Source organism: Terrapene carolina, unplaced genomic scaffold (assembly GCF_002925995.2).
Source record: "Terrapene carolina triunguis isolate 2854851 unplaced genomic scaffold, T_m_triunguis-2.0 Scaffold105, whole genome shotgun sequence".
NCBI lineage: Eukaryota > Metazoa > Chordata > Testudines > Emydidae > Terrapene > Terrapene triunguis.
In genome coordinates, this window is record NW_020664456.1 from 800,848 (window position 1) to 823,487 (window position 22,640).

Sequence of the window (22,640 nt, forward strand, 5' to 3'; positions counted from 1 at the left end):
CAAAGAACTAGAACTATTAAATTCAGCATACTTTTTGTTTGGTTGATAGCTACGGTATCTCTCAAGGTTGAAAGAAGTAGCTGTTAGTTAGCGTTTATGTAGATATTCACCTGCTATGAAAAACATGTCAAAAGTCAACTTTACAAACTGGCAAATATACAGAAACGTTGTTTGCTGATTAGTATCTCTGACAGTTTTAATGCAGGCAGAATATAGCATTTGTATCAGTACTCTCTGCAAATGAGAACAGATGCAACTATTACAATGAAACTAAACACGACGTACTATGATATATACTCATGGAGTGTATTTTTCCACTTTGAGTGAATATATTCCTAAACCAAAATAATTTTTACAAAAGAGAGTAAGCAAGTTATAGCATCATCAGGTCATTAGTAATGGATGAACTTAGAATTTACACATGTTTTATGCAGTTGTTTAATCTGTTTTTCATTTAAAAAAAAAGCATTGCTACTATAGTAACTGTTACATCACATGGTATCTTTGATATTCCTAAAATGAAGTTACGAAGTTTTCAGATAAACAAGTTTTAGGTTACATATTTTGCACTGTCTTAATGATAATTTTAAACCATTTTTCTTCTCCAGTGATCAACATTCCAGTGAAGATGTTAGAAGCTGTAGAGTCCAGTAAAAGGAGCAAGGGATATTTTTTGTCCTTTTCCTCCTTCTGACTGAACTTCATCAAAGCACACCTTGCTTCCTTCCCTCTTTCAGGAGAAGAAAAAAATGTATACCTTCCATTTGAATAAATCAGCAGTAATTAATTCTAAAAAAATACCCTTTAAAAATTGTAAATACAAATAAATTCTGTTAAGAAATAATAGTATGCAACATTTCATTTAGAAACATTAATCTTTGTTTTTTGAGTGATGGTAATGGAAAAATAGATTTAAGTTCTATTTTTTTCCCTCTGCTCCCTTAATATCCCTCAAAGAGAATAAAATTTCTTTCCTAGCTAGGAACTTATATGCCATGTGTTAGCGTGGATCTCTCTCTATATATTATATAGGATTTATAAACCCTGAAAATATGGGCTTATAATGGAAAGCCTGACAGACCCTTTAACTGTGGTGTCACTAATATATTGCTATAATTTGTAACATCAGCTAAGGTGTTTTGGCTCAAGAGGTGGAATACATTTTTGTATGTAAAGGTCAATTTTAATTAATAAGCTGTTTTCATCATTCAGGGCCAATATGAATTGCTTGTAACATTTGTGTGAAATAGTTTTCAATATAAAAATAAAACAAACTGAGCTTTATGTCACATTTATCATCCCCATAACCCATTTAAATGTCAAAAAATCAGTGCACACCAAAAGTCTATTTCTGGAAGCCTCAACAGGCCTATTTATCAGAGTGATATAAGATATTATCATCACATTATTTCATCATGTGCCTTCTTCATTTAAATATATTCTTATTTATTTTAGTTTTCTCTGATGTAAAAATAGTTTTTCTGTTAAAGATTTGTTATCTAAACAGTACTAAAAAAAGAGGCACCAATGTCAGAAGAGTGAATAGATAATTATAAAGTTTAGATACCATTTATTTCTTTCATTAGAAAATAAGATAAACATTGCCTTGTTTTCTTTTGCCCTAAATTCTTAAAATTAAAAATACCACTGTATTCTCCTGCCACTGTGTTTGGGAACAAACATCTTACATGCTTCAACATGTTTCAGAGAGAGTAATTTAACTGGGTGCACAAGTATTGAATTACATCAAAAAAGTCCTTAACAAAAAAACCTGTTTATAGAAATATAAGTATAAAGAGAATCCCTCCCCACTCTGATTTTTTATGAAAGAGTATAGAACAATCATGCGTCCTTCATATTTATGTGTTTATTTTAATATTCAGTTTTTCCTTTTTGTTTTTTAAAGACAAAACTAAGGAAATCAAATGCAAAAACCTCTGGTAATAATATGTTATGGCTAAGCATTAAAATGCACAAAAGTCAGAAAATTCAGTTACAGTTCTCACAGCAGCCATTGTTAAGTCTACTTATAGTATTTTGTATAATTTTATATGCTGTTTAAAATTAGTTTTATTACTGTGATATAATATAACACTTTATACAAAATACAAAAGGTTTTTTCTTTTTTGAATAATGATGCAATATTTAAGGAAGTAAGAAAAGAAACAAAAGAGAGAGAAAGAAGATGGGGAAATAAATAACAGATCAGAATAAAGTAGAGGAGAGGGGAAGCTGATGAACCAGGTTTTGTCAGATGTGGTGTGCCGAGTCTTCATTTATTCACTTTAATTTAAGGTTTCACGTGCCACTAATACATTTTTACGTTTTTTAGAAGGTCTCTCTCTCTCTCTATAAGTCTATATATTATATAACCGAACTATTGTTGTATGTAACGTAAACAAGGTTTTCAAAATGTTTAAGAAGCTTCATTTAAAATTAAATTAAAATGCTGATCTTACGCCACCGGCCCGCTCAGCCCACTGCTGGCCGGGGGTTCTGTTCACCTAGGCCGGCAACGGGCTGAGCGGGGACTGTGGCCGGGACCCCGGCTGGCAAGGGGCCGGCAGCCAGAACCCCAGACCGGCAGCGGGCTGAGTGGGGCCGGTGGCCGGGACCCTAGACCGGTAGCGGGCCCGCTGCCAGCCTGGGGTTCTGTCCGCTGGCTCCTGCTAGCCGGGGTCCCGGCTGCCGGCCCCGCTCAGCCCGCTGCCGGTCTGGGGTCCCAGCCCTGCCCACACAGAGTGGGTACCTACCTTCTCCCTGGTTCTAGCCCATTCTCTTCATCTCTCTCTGCACTGAGCTGAGGGTGGGGGTGCACTGAGTACAGGGCTGGGGGTGAAGGAGCAGGTTGGGCTGCAGGGTCTGGCCAGGAGCTAGAATGAGGGAGGGGGCTCAGGGTTGGGGCAGGAGGTTTGGGTGTGGAGCGCTTACCTGGGCAGCTCCCATTTGGTGTGAGGGGTGCAGGTGGGAATGTGTGTGTGGAGGTGCGGGAGCTCCCGTTTGGTGCTCAGGGTGGGGGTGGGGATGTGGGGGGTGCAAGAGTCAGGACGGAGGCTGGAGGTGTGTGAGGGGGTGCAGGAGTCAGGGTATAGGGTGTGGGGTGGCTGGGTACGTGTGGGGGGTGCAGGAGTCAGGGCTGAGAGTGTGGGGTGTGCAGGAGTCAGGGCAGAGGGCTGGGGGCGGGGGGGGGGGGGGGGGGGGGGGGAGGGGGGGGGGTGTGGGCTGGGCTCAAGGCAGGGGGCTGGAGGGGATATGCCCTGATTCCACCCCCTTCCCCACGGCCACGGCCCCACCTCCTCCCTGGAGCAGCGAGCGCGCTGCTCCACTTCTCCCCCTCCCCCTCGCAAGGGCCATCAGCTGTTCAGCGGCAGGGAGGGAGAGGAGGCGGGGCAGGAACACAGCACGCTCAGGGAAGAGGCGAAGGAGGGGGGAGCCGGCAGGACCAAACTTCTGCCCCCGCAGGAGAGAGTGGTGGGCGGGGGGTGGAGAAGAGCGGGTCGGGTCGGGCAGGATTTTTAATGGCACGCTGCTGCCTGCGGGGGTCCCGGCTGCCAGCCACGCTCACTGCTGGCCTGGATGAAGGGAACTCCAGCCCGGCAGTGGGCTGAGTGGGGCCGGCGGCCAGGACCCCGGCAGGCAGCAGCGTGCCATTAAAAATCATCTCGCGTGCCGTCTTTGGCATGCGTGCCGCAGGTTGCCGACCCCTGATCTATATAAACAAGATTTAGGAAAAAAACTCCTGTCTATATGGGAACAAAGAGGATTTCACAATATCATCAATACATTTCTTAACCAGACCTTTAATATAGCTGGTATGTCAAAAACTTAACTACAGATGAAGTATATGTAGTTCAGTGCAAAAAACAAAAAACAAATGTACTCAGGGAGTTGGACTGCCTTAAGAGCTTTGGCAACTGACTCCCCCAATACACAATAATAAGAGTTTGGAGTGTTCATCAAGGCAACGGGAACAATGTAAGAAAGGATATGTAACATCAGTCCCATACCCATAAACAAAATGAAAAAGCACTTTCTTCCTAAAGGAGGGTAAATTTCCTGATAAGAGAGGTGACAAACTGATTACAAGGGAAAATAGCTACAGTTTCTGTACTGCCGTTTTGGGGGGCGAGGAGGGGGGGAAGAAAGGAAAGAGAGAAGCTTTTGGCCCTTGATAGGTTGTCAATGGTTTTACTTCCAAAGCCAAGCCGATACACTTGTGTCAGGGTAGAATGCCATAACTTGTGCAGATATGCTACATTGAGGAATATTTAGTTATAACCAGAAACTCAGTACAGAAGCTTAGAAAACAACCAATTATAGTAAATTATTCTCTGGTGCCTTTCCCAGTTACTGTCACAAGCAGTAGTTTTTCCTCATCACGTTGATGCAGATAACAGCTGATGTTAACCATGGTTAATAAAGAAGAACCATTGAAAATAGTTGCTTGAATAAGGTGCCCATAATATACTGATACCCATACAGAAGCATATGTAACTTTAGCGCCTTCATGGCCAAGATGTAGTCTGCTCTGCAGGCAGCTCTGGCCAAGTGAAGACGCGCGCAGGAATGCAGCAGGAAAAATTCCTTCCACCCCAGGGGCACCTGTTTCAACCCCCCCAGAGTGAACACACCCACCCACCCATCTGAAAAGTACAATGGATATAAGAAAGGGAAATATTTATTTACAGAGGGATGAGAGGAGAAAAGCAACAAGGGGAAATATAGGGGGAGCAGTAAAACAGGGTTGCATCCAAACCAAGGCCCCATAGGCACAGTGGTAGCACAGTCTGAAAGGGCAGACACTGAGCAATGTGTCTGCGCACAGAGTTCAGGAGTCCTGAGCAAAGTTCCGGGCCAGTGGTGAGTCTTGGGTACTTTTGGTCGTCTTCGGTGCCAGTAAACTTTTCCCAACAAACCCCTCCGGTGCCCTCTTCTGCTGCCAGGACCGGCGGGGGGAGAGGGGGGGGGGAGAAGCTGGTACAAATTACCGGGGCCCGGCGGTCCAGAAGGGGGCCCGGGGCCCAGCTTCTCTCCCTCTCGTCAGCCCTGTTTAGCCGCTCCGCCCTTGCTGGGGGTCCCGAAATTTTTTTTTCACCGGGGCCCGAACCCGCTCTCGGCGGCCCTGTCTGCCGCTCTCTGCAAAGCCACACAGAGCGACCACCTCCCCACTTAACTAGCTAGCAGCCTCCCTTCTTATTTCCAATGCATAGTCACAAGCCCCAGTACTCACAGCCCCATGCAGCTCTGGGCAGCAGTGATACTGGGTCCAGCTTTAGCCAGTTCTTCTGGGGCAATTTCTCCCTGGCACAGTGCTCCTCTTGGCTCCTGTCCTGGGGTGTCCCCGATTGGCTGCCCTGTCCTTCCCAGGCTTCAGGCAGGTTTTCTGCTGCTTTACTTTGCGAGGTCCTGCTTGCTGCAGCCCTTCTCTCTGGAGCTCCAGCACTACACCTTTGAGTTTCCCTCTTTTCTCTCACTGCTTCCCCCCATTAGGAAAAAGATTTAAAGGGGCCATGCTCTCTAAACCCCAAAGGGGTTACACATATTTGAAGAATATTCAGTTGTATGTGCAACAGAAGGTGTCAAACTTGGTATGCATTCTCCAACATTTCAAAATCCACTGGCGATCAAGCTGGTCTATCTGGATCATTATATGTCTAAGGCTTGAAGCCATCCTATACTTTCAGTCTGGCAAGGTATCAGGAGGCAGATTTAATATTTTTACTGCAAAGTATATTTCTAATTTGAGCAAACACTGCCACTTGTTCTGTGTTTCCAAGCAGACATCAGGGTAAAAAGAGATATCAACGCCCTGGAAGGACCCTTTGCATCCCTTACAGGCTTTGCACAGGATTGATTTTCTGTCCTGGTATTGCATCAATTTTACTATTATGAGTTTCAGTCTGTCACCATTAGGAAGGCTGAGTATGGGAGCTTAATCTCTCTCAGGAAGGGTCCAGAGAACTCTCGAAATAAGGAGGGGTGTCATGCATGGGGCTTCAGTTCCCTTTGGCCTTCCAATGACTTGCAGGTTAGACCTACGGACCCTATTATCCAGGACCTTCAGTTAATCAGCAATCCAGGACTGTTTGACCCATAGCTGTCTGGACCTCAGCATTCTCCTCTTCCTGGATCCCAGAGCTAGTACCCTGGGTCTCTACCTCCAATAGGCAGATTTCAGATATATCTTACATACTTTTCAACTCATACTGGTTGTAAATGTGAATGTACTAATTTAATGTGTGTGGGATTACACGTGTAAATTTAACACCAATGTGATTTAGTTATGCTCCCTTGGAAAAAAATAATTATCTAAAATATGTTCATTTTGGATATTAATGTTGCATTCATGTATTTTTCTGCAAAGAATATATTGGGCCAAAATCAGCTCTCAATAAAATTTGTAGCATCCCCATTGCAATCAGTCGGGTTGTACTGAGATAACCGCATAGTGCCAACTTTGAGAATTCAAAAATCATGAGTCAGGCCTAAAAAAAAAATTATGAGATTGCCTTAAAAATCATGGGTCATGAGATTCTCACCTAATCACATGAATCCAGGATCTGGGGCTTTAAGAAAAAGTTGAATATCATGAGATTTGCAATAAAATCATAAGAGTTGGCAACATTGTAATTGAGAGTAAAATTTAGCCTGCTGTATCACACATATTGTAATGAACCTGCAGGCATTTTACTGGACATTGTGCTACCAATGCAACCTCCACCCAGTGAAGGTCTCCATAATCACAACAACGTTGGAAAGGGCAGTGTTGTCAGAGGGGACCATAAGGAAATTAGACACTGCATTATAGCATGGATATCTGTGAATGTTCTGCAAACGGCTGGTGGAGGGTAGGGTCAGTGTAGGGATAGGCCTGAACCAGACACAGGTTCTGGACAAAAGATTTAACTCAGGCTAAGACATCTGCAAGCCACTGTATGATTGCCTCTAAGAGAAGGGTGGCCTGGAGTGAGTATCTCTGGCACTAAGCCTAAGGAGCCCCACCTTCATATCCTTGTACAGGACTGCCCTTAGAGGCTGTTGGTTGTGTTTACCTCATTTTGTGTTGTAACTTAAAGAAATTGTTTGTTGGGGATTTGCACTGTATGTAATACAGGGCCAGCCCGGCTCCAGGGTTTTGGCTGCCCCAAGCAGCCAAAAAAAAAAAAAGCCGCGATCGCGATCTGCAGCAGCAATTCGGCGGAAGGTCCTTCGCTTCGAGCGGGAGTGAGGGACCGTCCGCCGAATTGCCGCCGAATACTGTCTTTCCCCGAAAGTAAGACCTCCCCCGAAAATAAGACCTACTTCCAGTTTTGCCTCTCGCTGTAATATAAGGCATCCCCCCGAAAATAAGACCTCCCTGATAATAAGGCCACCCCGGAATATAAGGCCCCGAAGCTCCAGGAAAAATAAGACCTCCCCTGAAAATAAGACCTAGCGCATCTTTGGGAGCAAAAATTAATATAAGACACTGTCTTATTTTCGGGGAAACAGGGTAGCTGGACCTGCCGCCCCTCTCCGGAGTGGCTGCCCCAAGCACCTGCTTGCCAAGCTGGTGCTTGGAGCTGGCCCTGATTTAATAGCTCTAGTAAATAAATCATCTGGCTTATTTAAAGTGTGAGAGAGTTTTTGTGAACCTACCAAAAGCCCGAGCCTCAAGAGCCTAGTGCTTGAAGTGTCTACAGTGCTTGCACCCAAGTGTGCAGGAAACCTAATATACTACCAAACATCAGAGGGGACTGATGTGCCACAGCACTCACAGCAACACTCTGCAATGGCATTGGTTAGAGTATACAGTATTGTTTGAAATTCTGGTTTATTAAGGAGAGTTGACTTCTTTGGGCCATTTTATTAAAGGGGGAATTTACATGTACTCTTTGGTGGGGCCTGTTAATATTTGAAACTTTAATAAATGACATAATCAAGATAACAAGTATTTTGGTGGAATATGTTTTAAAAAGAAAGTGCATGTATATGAATGCACATGCACAATTAATGAAAATACAAAAGCATTGGGGGAAAAAAATCCCTCAGTCTTTTTAAATAGTTTTGTTTTCTGTTTAATACACGTATATTTATTTTCTTTTTTTATTGTAACAGGTAGTGACCTAGGAAGTGATGATATCATAGCAGGGAATGTAAGCAAATATGCCGTTCTCCCAGCTGGTTACTATGGACAGCCTAAAAAAGGACATCTTATATTTGATGCCTGTTTTGAAAGTGGTAAGCTCCCTCAATGTTACTGTATATGTTACTGAACTGACAGTGTACAAATATTTATAATATTACTCTGCATCTTTGCAGAAAAAATAAATTCTATCTTAAATTTGAGAAAGAGATTTGTTCCAAATACAACTTAATTTACTAATGTGAATAGTCCCATTGACTTCAGTGGGATTGTTCAATGAAGTCAATGGGACTATTAATGTAAATAAGAGACCTCATTCAAAGTCCACAAAAGTCAATGAAAATTTTCTCATTGTCTTCAGTGACCTTTGCGTCAGGCCCAAGGTGAGCATGATTTTGCTGAAATCTCTGTTGCAGCATGGAAGTACATAGAATCATAGAATTGTAAGACTGGAAGGGACCTCGAGAGGTCATCTAGTCCAGTCCCCTGCACTCATGGCAGGGCTAAGTATTATCTGAACCAGGGATCGGCAACCTTTGGCGCCAGGGATCTGCTGGCCGTCGCTTCCCGCAGCCCCCATTGGCCTGGTGCGGCGAACCGCGGCCAGTGGGAGCTGCGATCGGCCGAACCTGCGGACGCAGCAGGTAAACAAACCGGCCCGGCCCGCCAGGGTGCTTACCCTGACGGACTGCGTGCCAAAGTTTGCCGATCCCTGATCTGAACCATCCCTGACAGGTGTTTGTCTAATCTGCTCTTAAAAATCTCCAGTGCTGAAGATTCCACAACCTTCCTACATATTTGACTTGTATTCTTTCAAATGATTTGGAATGAAACACTTTTAGATTAATTTAAAAAGCAGTGTGATTTTAAAGATGTCTTGTCAATTTCACTTTCAGGTTCACATGCACAAGTACATATTGCAAAGTTTGGGTTGCATAATTTACAGGGGATATTTATTTATCTGATCTTAGGTTTTATAACTGAAAAGTTTTGACCCCATTTCACCTGACTGAATTTCTTTAAATGTAAGTCTTATTAAAGGCTCTAATGGCCTAATCCTGAACTATTCAAATTAATGGAAGCTGTGCCATTAACATCAATGGGTGCAAGGAATGTACTGCAAATTGAAAGACAAATTATTTTTACAAATATTATATTTAGGATGTTAGTTTAAAGATGAATTTTAACTCGATTCATGTGTGTATATATATTACATAATATATTTTAAAATTTTGTGTTACATGTATGCATAAGACTCCAAATTTTATCTTAAATCTGTTATTACTAGCTTACAGACACACACAGCACTGTTAAACACCATATGTACAGAAGGCATTTGGCAGGCTAAGCTATGGTTTCCAGCATGGTTTATGTGAGAGATGCTGGTAATGCCAAAACTACTAGTGTCTCATAAAATGAGCTTTTTATGAAGAATTAGGTCCCTCTGGGTGGAATACTGGCTGCCAGTTTTTAGATAAATATTAAATTGAATTATTTAAATCCCTTGATTAAAATTATATAAAAAGCATAAGTGATACAGTGAATAATATAGAATATCCTCCTTTTTTTAAACTATTCCTATGAAGGCTCAGAAAGTGCTTAAATACTATATTTAATAAATGTAGAGTATGTGTCTTTAGAGTATATAAACTGTTATTTGATAATTGTTATAAGTTTATGATTCTAGAATCAGAAAATGGCAGTATAATTTATTAAACTAATCGGTATAAGCTGAGAAAATCATTATATTGTGTTAAATTACTGTGGAATGAAAAGGATCAATAGAACCCAGTTCTATGAAGTTAAAATGTTGATAATTAGATGAGTGTTTAATTCCACTCTTTAGAAATTGGAATTAAAGTTATTCTTAAACTTTAAAAAAATTAATTCCTTGCAAGAGGTACCAGCATTCATACTTAATGTATGGATTTTGACAATTTGATAGAAGGCAGATGATAGATGAATTATAGGATACTTCAGATGATTATTGATAGTGGTAAAATATTCTGCTCCCTTCTAGCAATGCAACACCATTAGTTAACCATTAAGATGCAACATGTGTGGTGCAATAGCATGTCAGAACCTTGGGTGCCACTTTAGTAGAGGTAATAGCTCAACGCAATTCATCCTCTTGGAATTTCCTATCTGCTGTGCAGTAAATATTATAAAATTCTTATTGATTTTAAAATGGTCCTGTGGTATTAATTGTGGACCCAGCAGGTTTGTAACAGGAGGTAGACTAAGGAAAGATATGGAGACAGATAGAGTTAAGGGGTTCCCACTGAGACTGAAGCCTGTTTTACCTATTATGTTATTGATATTATTAAATAAAGGCATTTTATTGAAACCTGAGATTCCCAGCTCCCTTAAAACTACTATAGGTCTGTTGGTTACAAGATATGAAGGATTTATTAAATATTTTATTAGATAATAAACGCAATGTAACTTTGCAAAAAGCAGTTCATATTATATTACAGAATTAGGGAGAATAGATGAGAAGTCTTTCCAGAACAGGAAAGGGACATCAAACCTGTAGACAGAGAAAGTTAAGCAAATGTAGCTGAAATGTTACTTCTTTTACTTTCATTTTTAGAATGTTTTTCATTTTTTGTGCTAAAGAATGGTGACAAATATGTATAGGCATTATAATTAGTAGAGGTATAGTGACATTTTTAATACAATTCAGGAAACAAAGCTCCAACCTCCAGGAGCTTAAAGTTTCTTCTATTTGATAGATTCTTTTGCTGTGAGTTGTATTTACTTAATGAGTGAATACCAGAACTATTTTAGATACTTTTATGGCATCAGTCACCATAGTGTCTGAGTACAGTACCTCACAATCTTTAATGTAGTTCAGGCGTAGGCAACCTATGGTTCGGCACGCGAGCTGATTTTCAGTGGCACTCACATTGCCCGGGTCCTGGCCACCAGTCCAGGGGACTCTGCATTTTAATTTAATTTTAAATGAAGCTTCTTAAACATTTTAAAAACCTTATTTACTTTACATACAACATTAGTTTAGTTATATATGATAGATTTATAGAAAAATCTTCTAAAAACGTTCAAATGTATTACTGGCACGCAAAACCTTAAATTAGAGTGAATAAATTAAGACTTGGCACACCACGTCTGAAAGGTTGCCAACCCCTGATGTAGTTAGTAACAATAATAAGCATCTGTCCATCTCGAAAAGCTATAGTGTAAGCGGCAAAGCAGTTCAGTTACCATAGCATTGTCAATGGCTAAAAAGTCCAATTCTCAAGCAACAGTCCTGGCCACAAGTAGTGCAGACATAGGGCACAGGTCCAGAGGATGAAGCCAGTGCATTGCTAGCACTTGAGGCCTGCTGTGCTTTCCTCTTACTCTTTTCGCTTTCCTCTCTCTCAACCACCTCTTTTCAGACTCTTGATCTCTCTGGCCACCACAGCACTCCAATGCAACCTATTGCTAGCAGTGTCTCCCAGCTTGCAGAGTTGATGTTAAAAGTTTGGACGTCCCTTTTCGAAATCTTCTTAAACCTGAGTCAGCCCACTGGCCTTGAAGCATCTGCAAGTTTCTTTATACAAGAGATCCTTTGGAATGCATCCTTCATCGTCCAGTGCAGATAGCCAAGCCAACAGGGATGTCTGTTTTAAGAATAGTGATTAAACTTGGCATTTTTGCTTTCTCAAATACTTGAAGAGTCAGGAATTTTGGCTTTCCCATTTAATATTTAGAAATCAGCAAAGACAGTGGGTGTGGATGGTGCCTAGCCGCCTCTCATTCCTGCTGTAGGTGGTCTAGGTGTCACCAACATACAATAACATGCTCAGAATGCAAGTCTGGTAGACCCATATCTTGATGTTCAGTGATAGGTTCCTGTTATCTCATACGTGTTTGGTCAGTTGGCCAAATGCAGTAGCTGCCTTTCTGATGTGAGAATTAAGCTTGTCATCTACAACTAAGTTATCTGATATAGTCAATCCCAGAGAGCGGAACTTGTGCACTACTTGTAGCGAGATATTAACTATTGAAACTTCTGGTGCAGACAAACACACCTTGTGCTGTAATCATTGTCTTCTTTAGACTGATGATTAATCCAAATTCATCACAAGCTAGCACAAAGCTATTGCAAAGTTGCTGGATTTCTTTTTCACTGTGTGCAGTGAGTACTGTGTTGTCAGTGAAAAGAAGTTCTTATCAGCAGATTTTGATGATGCTTTTTGCTCTTAGATATGCAGTGTTGAAACGTTTTCCATTGATCTTGCATGGAGGCATATACCTTTGGTGTTAGATGAGAAAGCATGATGAAGCAGCAGAGAAAAGAATATACCGAAGAGGATTGGTGCCAAAACACATCCCTGATTGACACCACTGTCAGATTGATCGTCATCCTACTGGACTGTTGCTTTCATACTATCACAGAAGGATCAAATCAGACTGAGGAAGATTGGAGGACAACTAATTCTCTAGCATCTGGAAAATGCCCTTTCTGCAGACCAAGTCAAAAGCCTTTGTGACATCTATGATAGCCATGTAGAGAGGTTTTCGTTGTTCTTGACACTTTTCTTGAAGTTGCTGTAGTGTGAAGACCATCTTGATAGTTGATCTACTGACAGGGAAGCTGAACTGACTTGCTGGATATACACATTCAGCAAGAACTTGTAGGCTTTTAAGAATGACTCATGTGAATGCCTTGCCAGTAACACTAAGGAGAGAAATTCCTCTATAGCTGTTGCAATCACTCTAGTCTCCTTTGTTTTTGTACAATGTTATGATGTTGGCATCATAATGTATTTACCCAACCCAGTTTCCAACCCCTTCATCAAGGGTCACATCTCCCCCCCCCACTTCACCAGTGAGAGAGATCAGATTTTGAAGGAGGAGCTTAAAAGAGGAAAACCCCGCTCAGTTGGTGGCAGATCAGGAAGGAGAGCAGATCCGCAGTCTGCAGCTCCCAGAGCAAGAGCTGGCTCCCACTCTGGAGGAAGGGAGGGCCTGACGCTTTCCCACTTGAGATAGGATTGTCCTTGTTATCTAATGACCCTGGCTGGTGTCAGCATCCCAACAAGGGCAGTGAGGGCCAAGGGTCAGAGCAGGGACAAACCTGAGGCTGGAGTTGCTGAGGAGTTTGTAATCAGGTTCCAGGCCAGGTTGATACCAATGGTCAGAGTCTGAGTGAGGTTTTAGGGTCCAAGTCAGGAGGCAAAGTCCAAATCAAGCCAAGGTCAAAGCCAGGAATTCAGGAGCAAGGAACAGGAAAGGTCATGGCAGCTACAGGAGATCTGCACCGTTGCCTGGACCCTACCTGGAATGCCCCTGGGACTTATACAGAGCAGGGAGACAATCTGGAGCCATGATGCTGCTGTCTGTCAAACCCTTGAGGTGGAACTTTGCGTGGTCTGTGTCCACAGTGGGTCATGGGAAGTGGAGTGCAAACTGGTTACAGCTGCTGCTGGGTGGCAAACTGGAGGTGTCAGCTTCCTGGTAGATCTGCAGGCTTGGGTTCTAGAGCTGTGGGGCCTTACAGCTGGGGCCACAGTTGATTCAAAGCCTCTTTGAAGGATGTGAGCTTTACCATACCCATGGGGCAATCTATTTATTTTGTTGTGTTTTCTGACACCCTTGGAAGGGACAGTCTATCCAGGGTTCATCTGGAGGGCTCAGTCTGTTATAACTGGACTGGTGAGACTGCAGATGAGAAGACGAGGTGAGAGATCGGTCCCGGCCGAGAGCTAGAGGGTGCCATGGGGTAGGAACTCCAGTGACACCTCACAACGCACCTCTGTAGTAGGGAATTGCTGTTATCTCATTTTTAAAAAATAGAGAACTGAGGACAGAGAGACTAAATTACTTGTCCAAGATGACAAAGGTATCAGTGATAGAGCAGAAACTGAAGCTGGGTCACCGATAGCCCAGGCTAGTATGCTAACCGCTGTGCCATCCTTTCTCTAGTAATAATAATATCTCTCAAACCACTAGACATTTTTTTAAGTCTGCCACTGTATTATCCTAGCTATAGCCCAGTGAGAATATAGATTTTCTGATGCCATTTTACTATTGTTTGTTAAGTAACATAAGATAATTTTAGGGGGATACCAGTTTCATTGGGAACCAGTGCAGTAATTTCAGGGTGAAGCAGTAGTGTGGTTATCTGTGCATATGATCAGCTAAAATAAAATAACTTTCACTTTTGAAATCCTACAGGTTAGATGAAAAATAATATTTAGATTAATTGTAGTTTCTCTTTTCTGCCCTCCATTAATAGATCAAACTATCAATCCAGAGCTGGTCCAGTGGATTATCAGCACTGTGATGTTCTACCATGTTCATCCTTCACCTATCTGGGCCAATAAAGGTTGGGAGCCTATCAGAGGCACATGACTCGTGGGGAAAGGATGGGTTTGCTCTCACTGTATCAACAATATCTTCCTGATTGTATCAAGACAGGACTTTGATGTATGAATGTTCTTCAAGGTAACTTGGAGTGTGTACCTGGCCTCTTCAACACAACCCAGGAGTACATATTTCAGGCATTTTATGGTTGGAGTCTAAATTATTTCAAAGATCAGCATGGATCTGGAGGCCACACTGGAAGTGTGTGTGGCTTTTCTGATTCACTGGTTCGAGTTCTGTGCCAAGACACTGCTCCATAGTGTTTGGGTTGCTCTCTCCATTATTCATCATAGTAGACAGCTGAGCTAATTAATGTCTGCAGACTCCTTTTTTTCTTGCTGGCCTTGCCTACCTGCCTCTGGAGCTCAGTTTCCTATTCTTCATCTTAGAGACAGCAGTTGCAAGTTTTTTAATTTTCTCTCTCAGAAGTGGCTGAAAGCAGAATGTCCAGTCAATACCCAAAACCTAACTTCCCATTCATTTCCACAATTTTGGGATTGATCTGCTTATTCAGACTACTATGAAGAGGATTCAGTGTCAAGAATCAAGTAGATTTCACTTCAACGTTCCTCCCTGTCATCACAAGAGAAGGCGTCAGTGCAAGATCCAAGAGAAGGATACCAGTCCCTCTTGGACACCTTTCACCCCTTGCCTGGCAGAATGAGAAACATAGGTGCAATCCTTCATCAGCATGGATATGATTAACTGACCAATTTTAGCAGCCACTCCCTTGCATAGATCAGGATACAAGATAAGCTAAAGGAGAAGCAGGAGGCCCAGAGGAAGAATGCAAAAAATGAAAAAAAACAGTGTTCATTGCTGTGGTCTCCCACCCGGAAGCTCTCTTGGCCTATGGCTAATGGATGGGAGATGAGACGTCCAGAGAGAGAGAGGAGCATAAACCTTCTTTCAGGCTGAACCAAATCCCTTATTACAGAAGGAGAAACAAGTTACCTCCTCAGCCAGGAAAATCTACGTGGACAGAGTATTCCCATAACGATAGTTTTCTTACCTCAGGTCCAATGCTGACATGCTCCTTCTAGGATTAGAAAACAACTCTGCACACAAAAGATAGTGTATAGAAAGGAGAGAACCCCATAGTCTATGAGGTGTAATCTGAACAGGAAATGCTCCTAGCCCTTTCAGATGTAATTTCTCTCATTACCTCTATCAAGGAACATCAGTATACTATGGTTATGGTGCTCTCCAATACCTTCAGATTATATAAGCAGTGATTCCTAAAACATCCAGTGTTCCATACAGAGCAATCCTCTTTGAATTGCCTGAGAATCTCTCTATTATCATGATGAAATACACTTTCTCACTTTAGTCATCTCCAGATTGGAGTCAGTACATTTAACAGTTCAAAATCTTGTTTTTACTCCACTGAAGGTTTAATACCAGAGTCCCACCACCAGTTGGTGTCAGTAGCTGGTCAGCTAATTCCTTGGTTAAGTGAATAATACCAATCGAGATTCCTGCACAGAAGCACCTTCTGGCCTTGGTAAAATAACAGATTAGAGAGGGAAAAAACCCATGACAATGGATTATATGTACCATCTTCTGTTAGTGTGGTATTGTTAACTACATTGTAATGTCTGGTTAGTCCTCTTATATGTCTCCCACAGATACAGGAATTGTAGGGGAAACGTTGGAAAACATTTAACTTATTTAGATATTTAAATGTGGATTTAAGTGCCTAATTTTAGGCACCTAAATTTGAAAATGTAGGCCTAAATACTTTGCAAAGAAACTGTGGACATTTAGGACCAAATTTTCTACCACCCCCTTAATTAGGCTTCTGTTTTTGCAGTGCCCGTTACATGAAAGTACATGTAAAATTTAGATGCAAATAATTTTGGCGATAAAACTGGAGGACAGTTTAAAAATCTGGCCCTTTATAATAAACACTTGAAAATAAATTTGTGTATGGTTAGTATCATATCCATTTTAATCAACGTGCTTTGGCAGGACGGCCTGTTTGGACTTTGGTGATATGTTTTTTAGACGTGTTTGCACCTCTTCTAGTCAGTCTGAATCTTTGTAGGAAATCTTTGGTAGAAATAAATTGGAAAGGAATTTCTCTATTTCACTATCTTTGCAGCATCAAATACATTCTGCATAGTAGCTTAATTATGGAAAAACAAATATTTTGGACTTTCTGAATTCAGTACCTTGTGGTTTCCTTGCAATGTGAGTAAATCTATCCCTGTGTTAAGAACAGTGTGTGAGATCTTAGCAGCTCAGCTTGATTTGGATGAGAATGATTAGGAGCATGGAAAAACTCTCATATAAAAAGATTGAAAAGATCTGCACTGTTCATTTTAGTGAAGAGATTAGTAAGGGGGCATGATAAAAGTACACAAAAAAATTAATAGTATATTAAAGGAATGGTGGGAACTTCTATTCACACTTTCTCATAATACATTTCAAAGGGACAGTCAATAAAATTAAAATAATAAAGGGGAATACTTTTATACACAATGCATAATTAGAGTATGGAACCCATTGCTACAAGATATCATTGAGGCAAAGAGGTTAGCAGAATTAAAAATGTTCAGACTTTTATATGGATAACAAGAATATCCAGAGGTCTAAAAAAAAAAAGTTCTAGCAGAGATATAAACCATCATTGTTCAGGGCATAAGCCAACCTCCAACTTGTAGTGGTTAGGAGGAAATTTTCCCTCGGGGCAGGTCATTCTGCCTACTACAGGTTTTCTTGTACTTTCATCTAAAGAAGCTGCACTGGCCACTGTCGGAGACAGGGCACTGGATTAATTAAACCACTGATCTGATTCAGTATGGTAATTCTTATAATCCTAATGAGTAACAGAGCTCCCCTAGTGGTTTTTCTGTAGATATAGGGCTTGTCTACACTTACCTGAGGATTGATGCTGTGGCGATTGATGCAAAGGGGTTGATTTAGCGGGTCTAGTGAAGACCCGCTAAATCGACCGCCAGTCACTCTCCCATAGAATCCTGTACTCCACCTGATCTAGAAGAGTAAAGGGAGTAGTGTGGACCCCGCGGTAAGTAGATCTAAGCTACGTTGATTTGAGTTATGCTATTCACAAAACTCAAATTGCATAGCTTAGATCGACTTTTCCCTTTAGTGTAGACAAGGCCATAGCAAATTAGAGAATGTTCTTTTATACTTGTCTTCCTGTTTGTTAATAAAGTTTGTCCGTGTCCACATTAAAAAAATTTCATTGGTTGTCCATTTAATTACACAGGTGCAAATCCCTAATGTAGATGGGCTGCACTGATGCTAAGTTGTGCTTATAAGAACAGCCATACTGGGTCAGACCAATGGTCCATCTAGCCTAGTATCCTGTCTTCTGATAGTGACCAATGCCAGATGCTTCAGAGGGAATGAACAGAACAGGCAGTCATCATGTGATCATCCCCTGTGTCCACTCCCAGCTTATGGCAGTCAGAGGATAGAGACACCCAGAGCATGGGGTTGCCTTCCTGACCATCTGGGTTAATAGCCATTGATGGATCTATCCTCCATGAACTTACCTAATTCTTTTTTGAACTCCGTTATAGTTTTGGCCATCACAACATCTCTTGGCAATGAGTTCCACAAGTTGACTGTGCATTGCGTGAAGTAGTACTTTCTTTTGTTTGTTTTTAAACCTTCTGCCTATTAATTTCATCGGGTGTCCCAGAGTTCTTGTGTTATGTGAAGGAATAAAAAAAACACTTCCTTATTTACTTTCTTCACACCATTCATAATTTTATAGACCTCTATCATATCCTCCATTAGTTGTCTCTTTTCCAAGCTGAAAAGTCCCAGTCTTTTTAATCTCTCCTCATATGGCAGCCGTTCCATACCCCTAATAATTTTAGTTGCCCTTCTCTGTGTCTATTCCAATTCTAATGTTTTTTTTTTAAGATGGGGTGACCAGAACTGCACGCAGTATTCAAGGTGTGGGCATACCCTGGATTTATATAGTGGCATGATGATATTTACTGTCTTAGTAGCTATCTCTTTCCTAATGGTTCCTAACATTCTGTTAGTGTTTTTGACTGCTGCTGCACATTGAGTGGACATTTTCAGAGAACTATCCACAGTGACGCCAAGATCTCTTTCTTGAGTGGTAAGGGCTAATTTAGATCCCATCATTTTGTATGTGTAGTTGGGATTGTTTTCCAGTGTGCATTACTTTACATTTATCAACATTGAATTTCATCTGCCATTTTGTTGCCCAGTCACCCAGTTTTGAGATCTCTCTGTAACTCTTTGGAGTCTGCTTTGGACTTAAACCTCTTGACTTATTTTGTATCATCTGCAAATTTTACCACCTACCTGTTCATCCCTTTTTCCAGATCATTTATGAATATGTTGAATAGCACTGGTCGCAGTCAGTGTTCCCTTTAATTTTTCCCACACATGTATCACACATCACCTCCATATTGGTGCACATAACAAAATTCATGTGGTGGGGGTGGGGCCAAGGGGTTTGGAGTGTGGGATGGGGCTCAGAGCTGTGGCAGAGGGTTGGAGTGCAGGGGTGTGAAGGCTCCTGCTGGGGGTGTGGGCTCTGGGGTGGGGCCGGGGATGAGGGGCTCAGGGCTGGGGTAGAGGATTGGAGTGTGTGGGGGGGTGAGGGCTCTGGCTGGGGGTGCGGGCTCTGGGGTGGGGCTGGGGATGAGGGGCTCAGGGCTGGGCGGGGAGCGAGGGGATGCAGGCTCTGGGATGGGGTTGTGGATGAGGGGTTTGGGGTGCAGGAGGGTGCTCTTGGGCTGCGGTGGGGAGCGAGGATTCCCCCCAGCTTTCTCTCCTCCCCCCAGCTCTCATTCCTCACAGCAGCACCTGGGCTGGGGGGGAAAGGTGCCTTTCTCCGCTCTGGGGCTGGGGCCGCAGGATAGGTGACCCTCCCCCGGCCGTGGCAGTTCTGGGCCTGGGGAGGGGCGCCACGGCAGGTCTGGGCTGGGGGAGGGGCTGAGTTGGGGCCAGGGGACAAGAGAGGAGTGTCCCAGCCATGGCAGGTCCGGGCCAGGGCTGGGTTCGGACTGCCTCTCCTCCAGCCACAGCAGGTCCGAGGCTGAGTTGGGGCCGGGTGAGGGGTGCCCCGGCCGCAGTAGGTCCAGGCTGGGTTCGGGCCGCCCCTTCCCCAACCGCAGCAGGTTGGGGGCTGGGGGAGGGGCACCTCTCTCCCAGCCACGGCAGGTTGGGGGCCAGGCTAGGTTGGGGCCGGGGAAGGGGTGCCTCTTCCCTGGCTGCGGCAGGTCCTGGCCAGGCAGGTTCCCTAAGCGCCTACTTGTAGCTAAATAGGCTGCTTGCGTGGCCACGCAGCTTACAGGGAACTTAGGTCCCAGTACAGCTCTCTGGGGGACAGCAGTATTTACCTCTCTCCATAGTGAAAACTGACCATTTATTCCTATCCTTAGTTTCCTATCTTTTAACCAGTTACTGATCCAGTAGATGACCTCACCTCTTATCCCATGACTACTTACTTTACTTAAGAGTCTATGGAGGGACCTAGTCAAAGATTTTTGAAAGTCCAAGCACACTATATCCAGTGGATCACCCCTGTTCACATACCTGTTGACCTCCTCAAAGAATTCCAATAGATTAGTGAGGGATGATTTTCCTTTAGAAAAGCAGTGTTGACTCTTCCCCAACAAATCATGTTCATCTATGTGTCTAATAATTCTGTTCTTTACTATAGTTTCAACCAATTTGCCTGGTACTGAAGTTAGATTTACTGGCCTGCAATTGCCAGGATTGCAGCTGGAGACTTTTTAAAAAATTGGTGTCACATTAACTATTCTCCAGTCATATGGTACACAAACTGATTTAAATGATAGGTTACATTTCACAGTTCTGCAATTTCATATTTGAGTTCCTTCAGAACTCTGAGGTGAATACAATCTGGTCCTGGTGACTTATTACTGTTTAATTAATCAATTTGTTCCAAAACCACCTCTATTGACATGTCGTTCTGGGACATTTCCTCAGATTTGTCACCTAAAAAGAATGGCTCAGGTGTGGGAACCTCCCTCACATCCTCTGCATTGAAGACCGACGCAAAGAATTCATTTAGCTCCTTCAGAATGGTCTTATCTTCTTTGAGTGCAGCTTTAGCACCTTGATTGTACAGTGGCCCCACTGATTAGCAGGGGTCCTGCTTCTGATGCACTTAAAATGGTTTTTTTGCTGTTAATTTTTGAGTCTTTGGCTAGTTGCTCTTCAAATTTTTTTTGATCTGCCCAATTATACTTTTACACGTGACTTGCCAGAGTTTATGTTCCTTTCTATTTTCTTCAGTAGGATTTAACTTCCAGTTTTTAAAGGATGCCTTTTTGCCTCTAACCACTTCTTCCACTTTGTTATTTAGCCATGGTGCCACTTTTTTGGTCCTCTTATGATGTTTTTTAATTTGGGGTATTTACATTTAATTTGAGCCTCTATTATGGTGTTCTTAAATTTCCATGCAGTTTGCAGGCATTTCACTTTTGTGACTGTATCTTTTAATTTCCATTTAACTAGCTTCCTCATTTTTGTGTAGTTCCCCTTTCTGAAGTTAAATGCTACTGTGGTGAGATTCTTTGGTTTCCCGCACCTCTCACAAGGATGTTAAATTTAATTATATTATGGTCGCTATTACCGAGCAGTTCAGTTATATTCACCTCTTGGAGCAGATCCTATGCTCCATTTAGGACTAAATTAAGAATTGCCTCTCCCCTTGTGGGTTCCAGGACTAGCTGCTCATGAAGCAGTCATTTATGGTGTCTAGAAACTTTATCTCTGCATCCCATCCTGAGGGTGCATGTATCCAATTAATACAGGATTAGTTGAAATCCCCCATTATTATTTGTGTAACTTTTGAAAAACAGTCCTCTAGTTTAGGTAATCAAATATGGATGTCGGAGCCTAACTCTAGGCATCTACTTTTAGAAATTTTGGTCTCCATGTCTGGACTGTTCTGTTATTTTGACATAGCTGTATCTAGTATATCTGCCGCAGTCCCAGCTAAATCAGAAATTGATTTCCACGAACAACGGTGTTAAAATTGGCCGTGAAGTATTTTGTTTCCTTTTATGTTCATTTTTGACAATTGAAAGAATGAAGTTGTCCCACAGAGGGACATGTATCTCAGGTCTGATGCAAAAATATTCACAATGTTAAATGGACTTTTCAGAAGCTTTTTAAAAATGTGTATTTGTGCATGTTAGTCTCCTGTTATGCTGTTTAAGTGTTAAAAATGTAATATGTTTCTTGAAATTAAAAATGAAGCTGCTCTCTGCTTTTACTCTCATTTAAACCAGAATGTGGAACTCTGCCAAGAGTCATTAAATCTTCCATCCTCTTTTATAACAAAAATGTTATCACTGGGTAGGTTGTTCATTGTGATCTGTGTTCAAGAGGTCATAATTAACTAAAGTTTTGTAAAATTTCAGATTCAACCTTTAATTACTGTAAATATGATTTTTATTGCATTAATTGGTGTACCACCACCTTATCGTATAAATTACTGACAAATACTGGGTGAGTCTTTTCTTGTTCTACAGGACAAGTGTATATATTCAGATATATTTTGCATTAACAAGTTGATAAAAAGTGCAATGAAGATGAAGTGCAAATGATATTAATCAGCTGGAGCAAGTTATAATCTACTTTGTATCAAGTGATCCACTTCATTAGATTTACTTAATTTTGTTAAACTTTTAAATACCCTTCTATAGTTCAAAAATAAGTTAACATATAAAATACTTTTTGGGGAGAAACTCAGACCTGTTGTAAATGGTTGCAACTGCATTGACGTGCATTGCCACCTGCTAGCTTAAAGTACAACCACACCTCTTTCAAAATGGCACTTGGCTCATTCCCTCCTGGAAATTGTAGTTTACCTCCTTCGTCCGAGCAAGCTGCGGACTACAACTCCCAGAATGCCCAACGGGCTATTGCCACATATTGCAGCCCACTGCTGTGTGATTCAGAGAGCTGAGCTGGAGGGCTGGGTAACAGCCGCTCTGTTTGGGTGAGTGTGTGCTGCAGAGCCCTGCACAGTTACAAAATTTGTATCAGCATCTGAGCGGCAATCTGCAAAAATGGTCTGTAGATATCCGTGGATTTGCAGGGCTCTAATTATCTGACCCTCTGTTATTTCAAAGTTAGATGTCAACCT

At 42.1% G+C, this 22,640-nt stretch overlaps 1 protein-coding gene across 1 annotated transcript in view; it reads left to right on the plus strand.

The window, feature by feature from the left end:
- Positions 1-22,640, plus strand: part of LOC113406570 (cytosolic carboxypeptidase 6-like) — a 1,366,737-nt gene that overhangs the window by 6,231 nt on the left and 1,337,866 nt on the right. Inside the window, exon 2 of the mRNA XM_029911596.1 lies at positions 8,098-8,220. Within this exon, the coding sequence (XP_029767456.1) occupies positions 8,098-8,220 (123 nt within the window). The remainder of the gene's footprint in view (positions 1-8,097; positions 8,221-22,640) is intronic.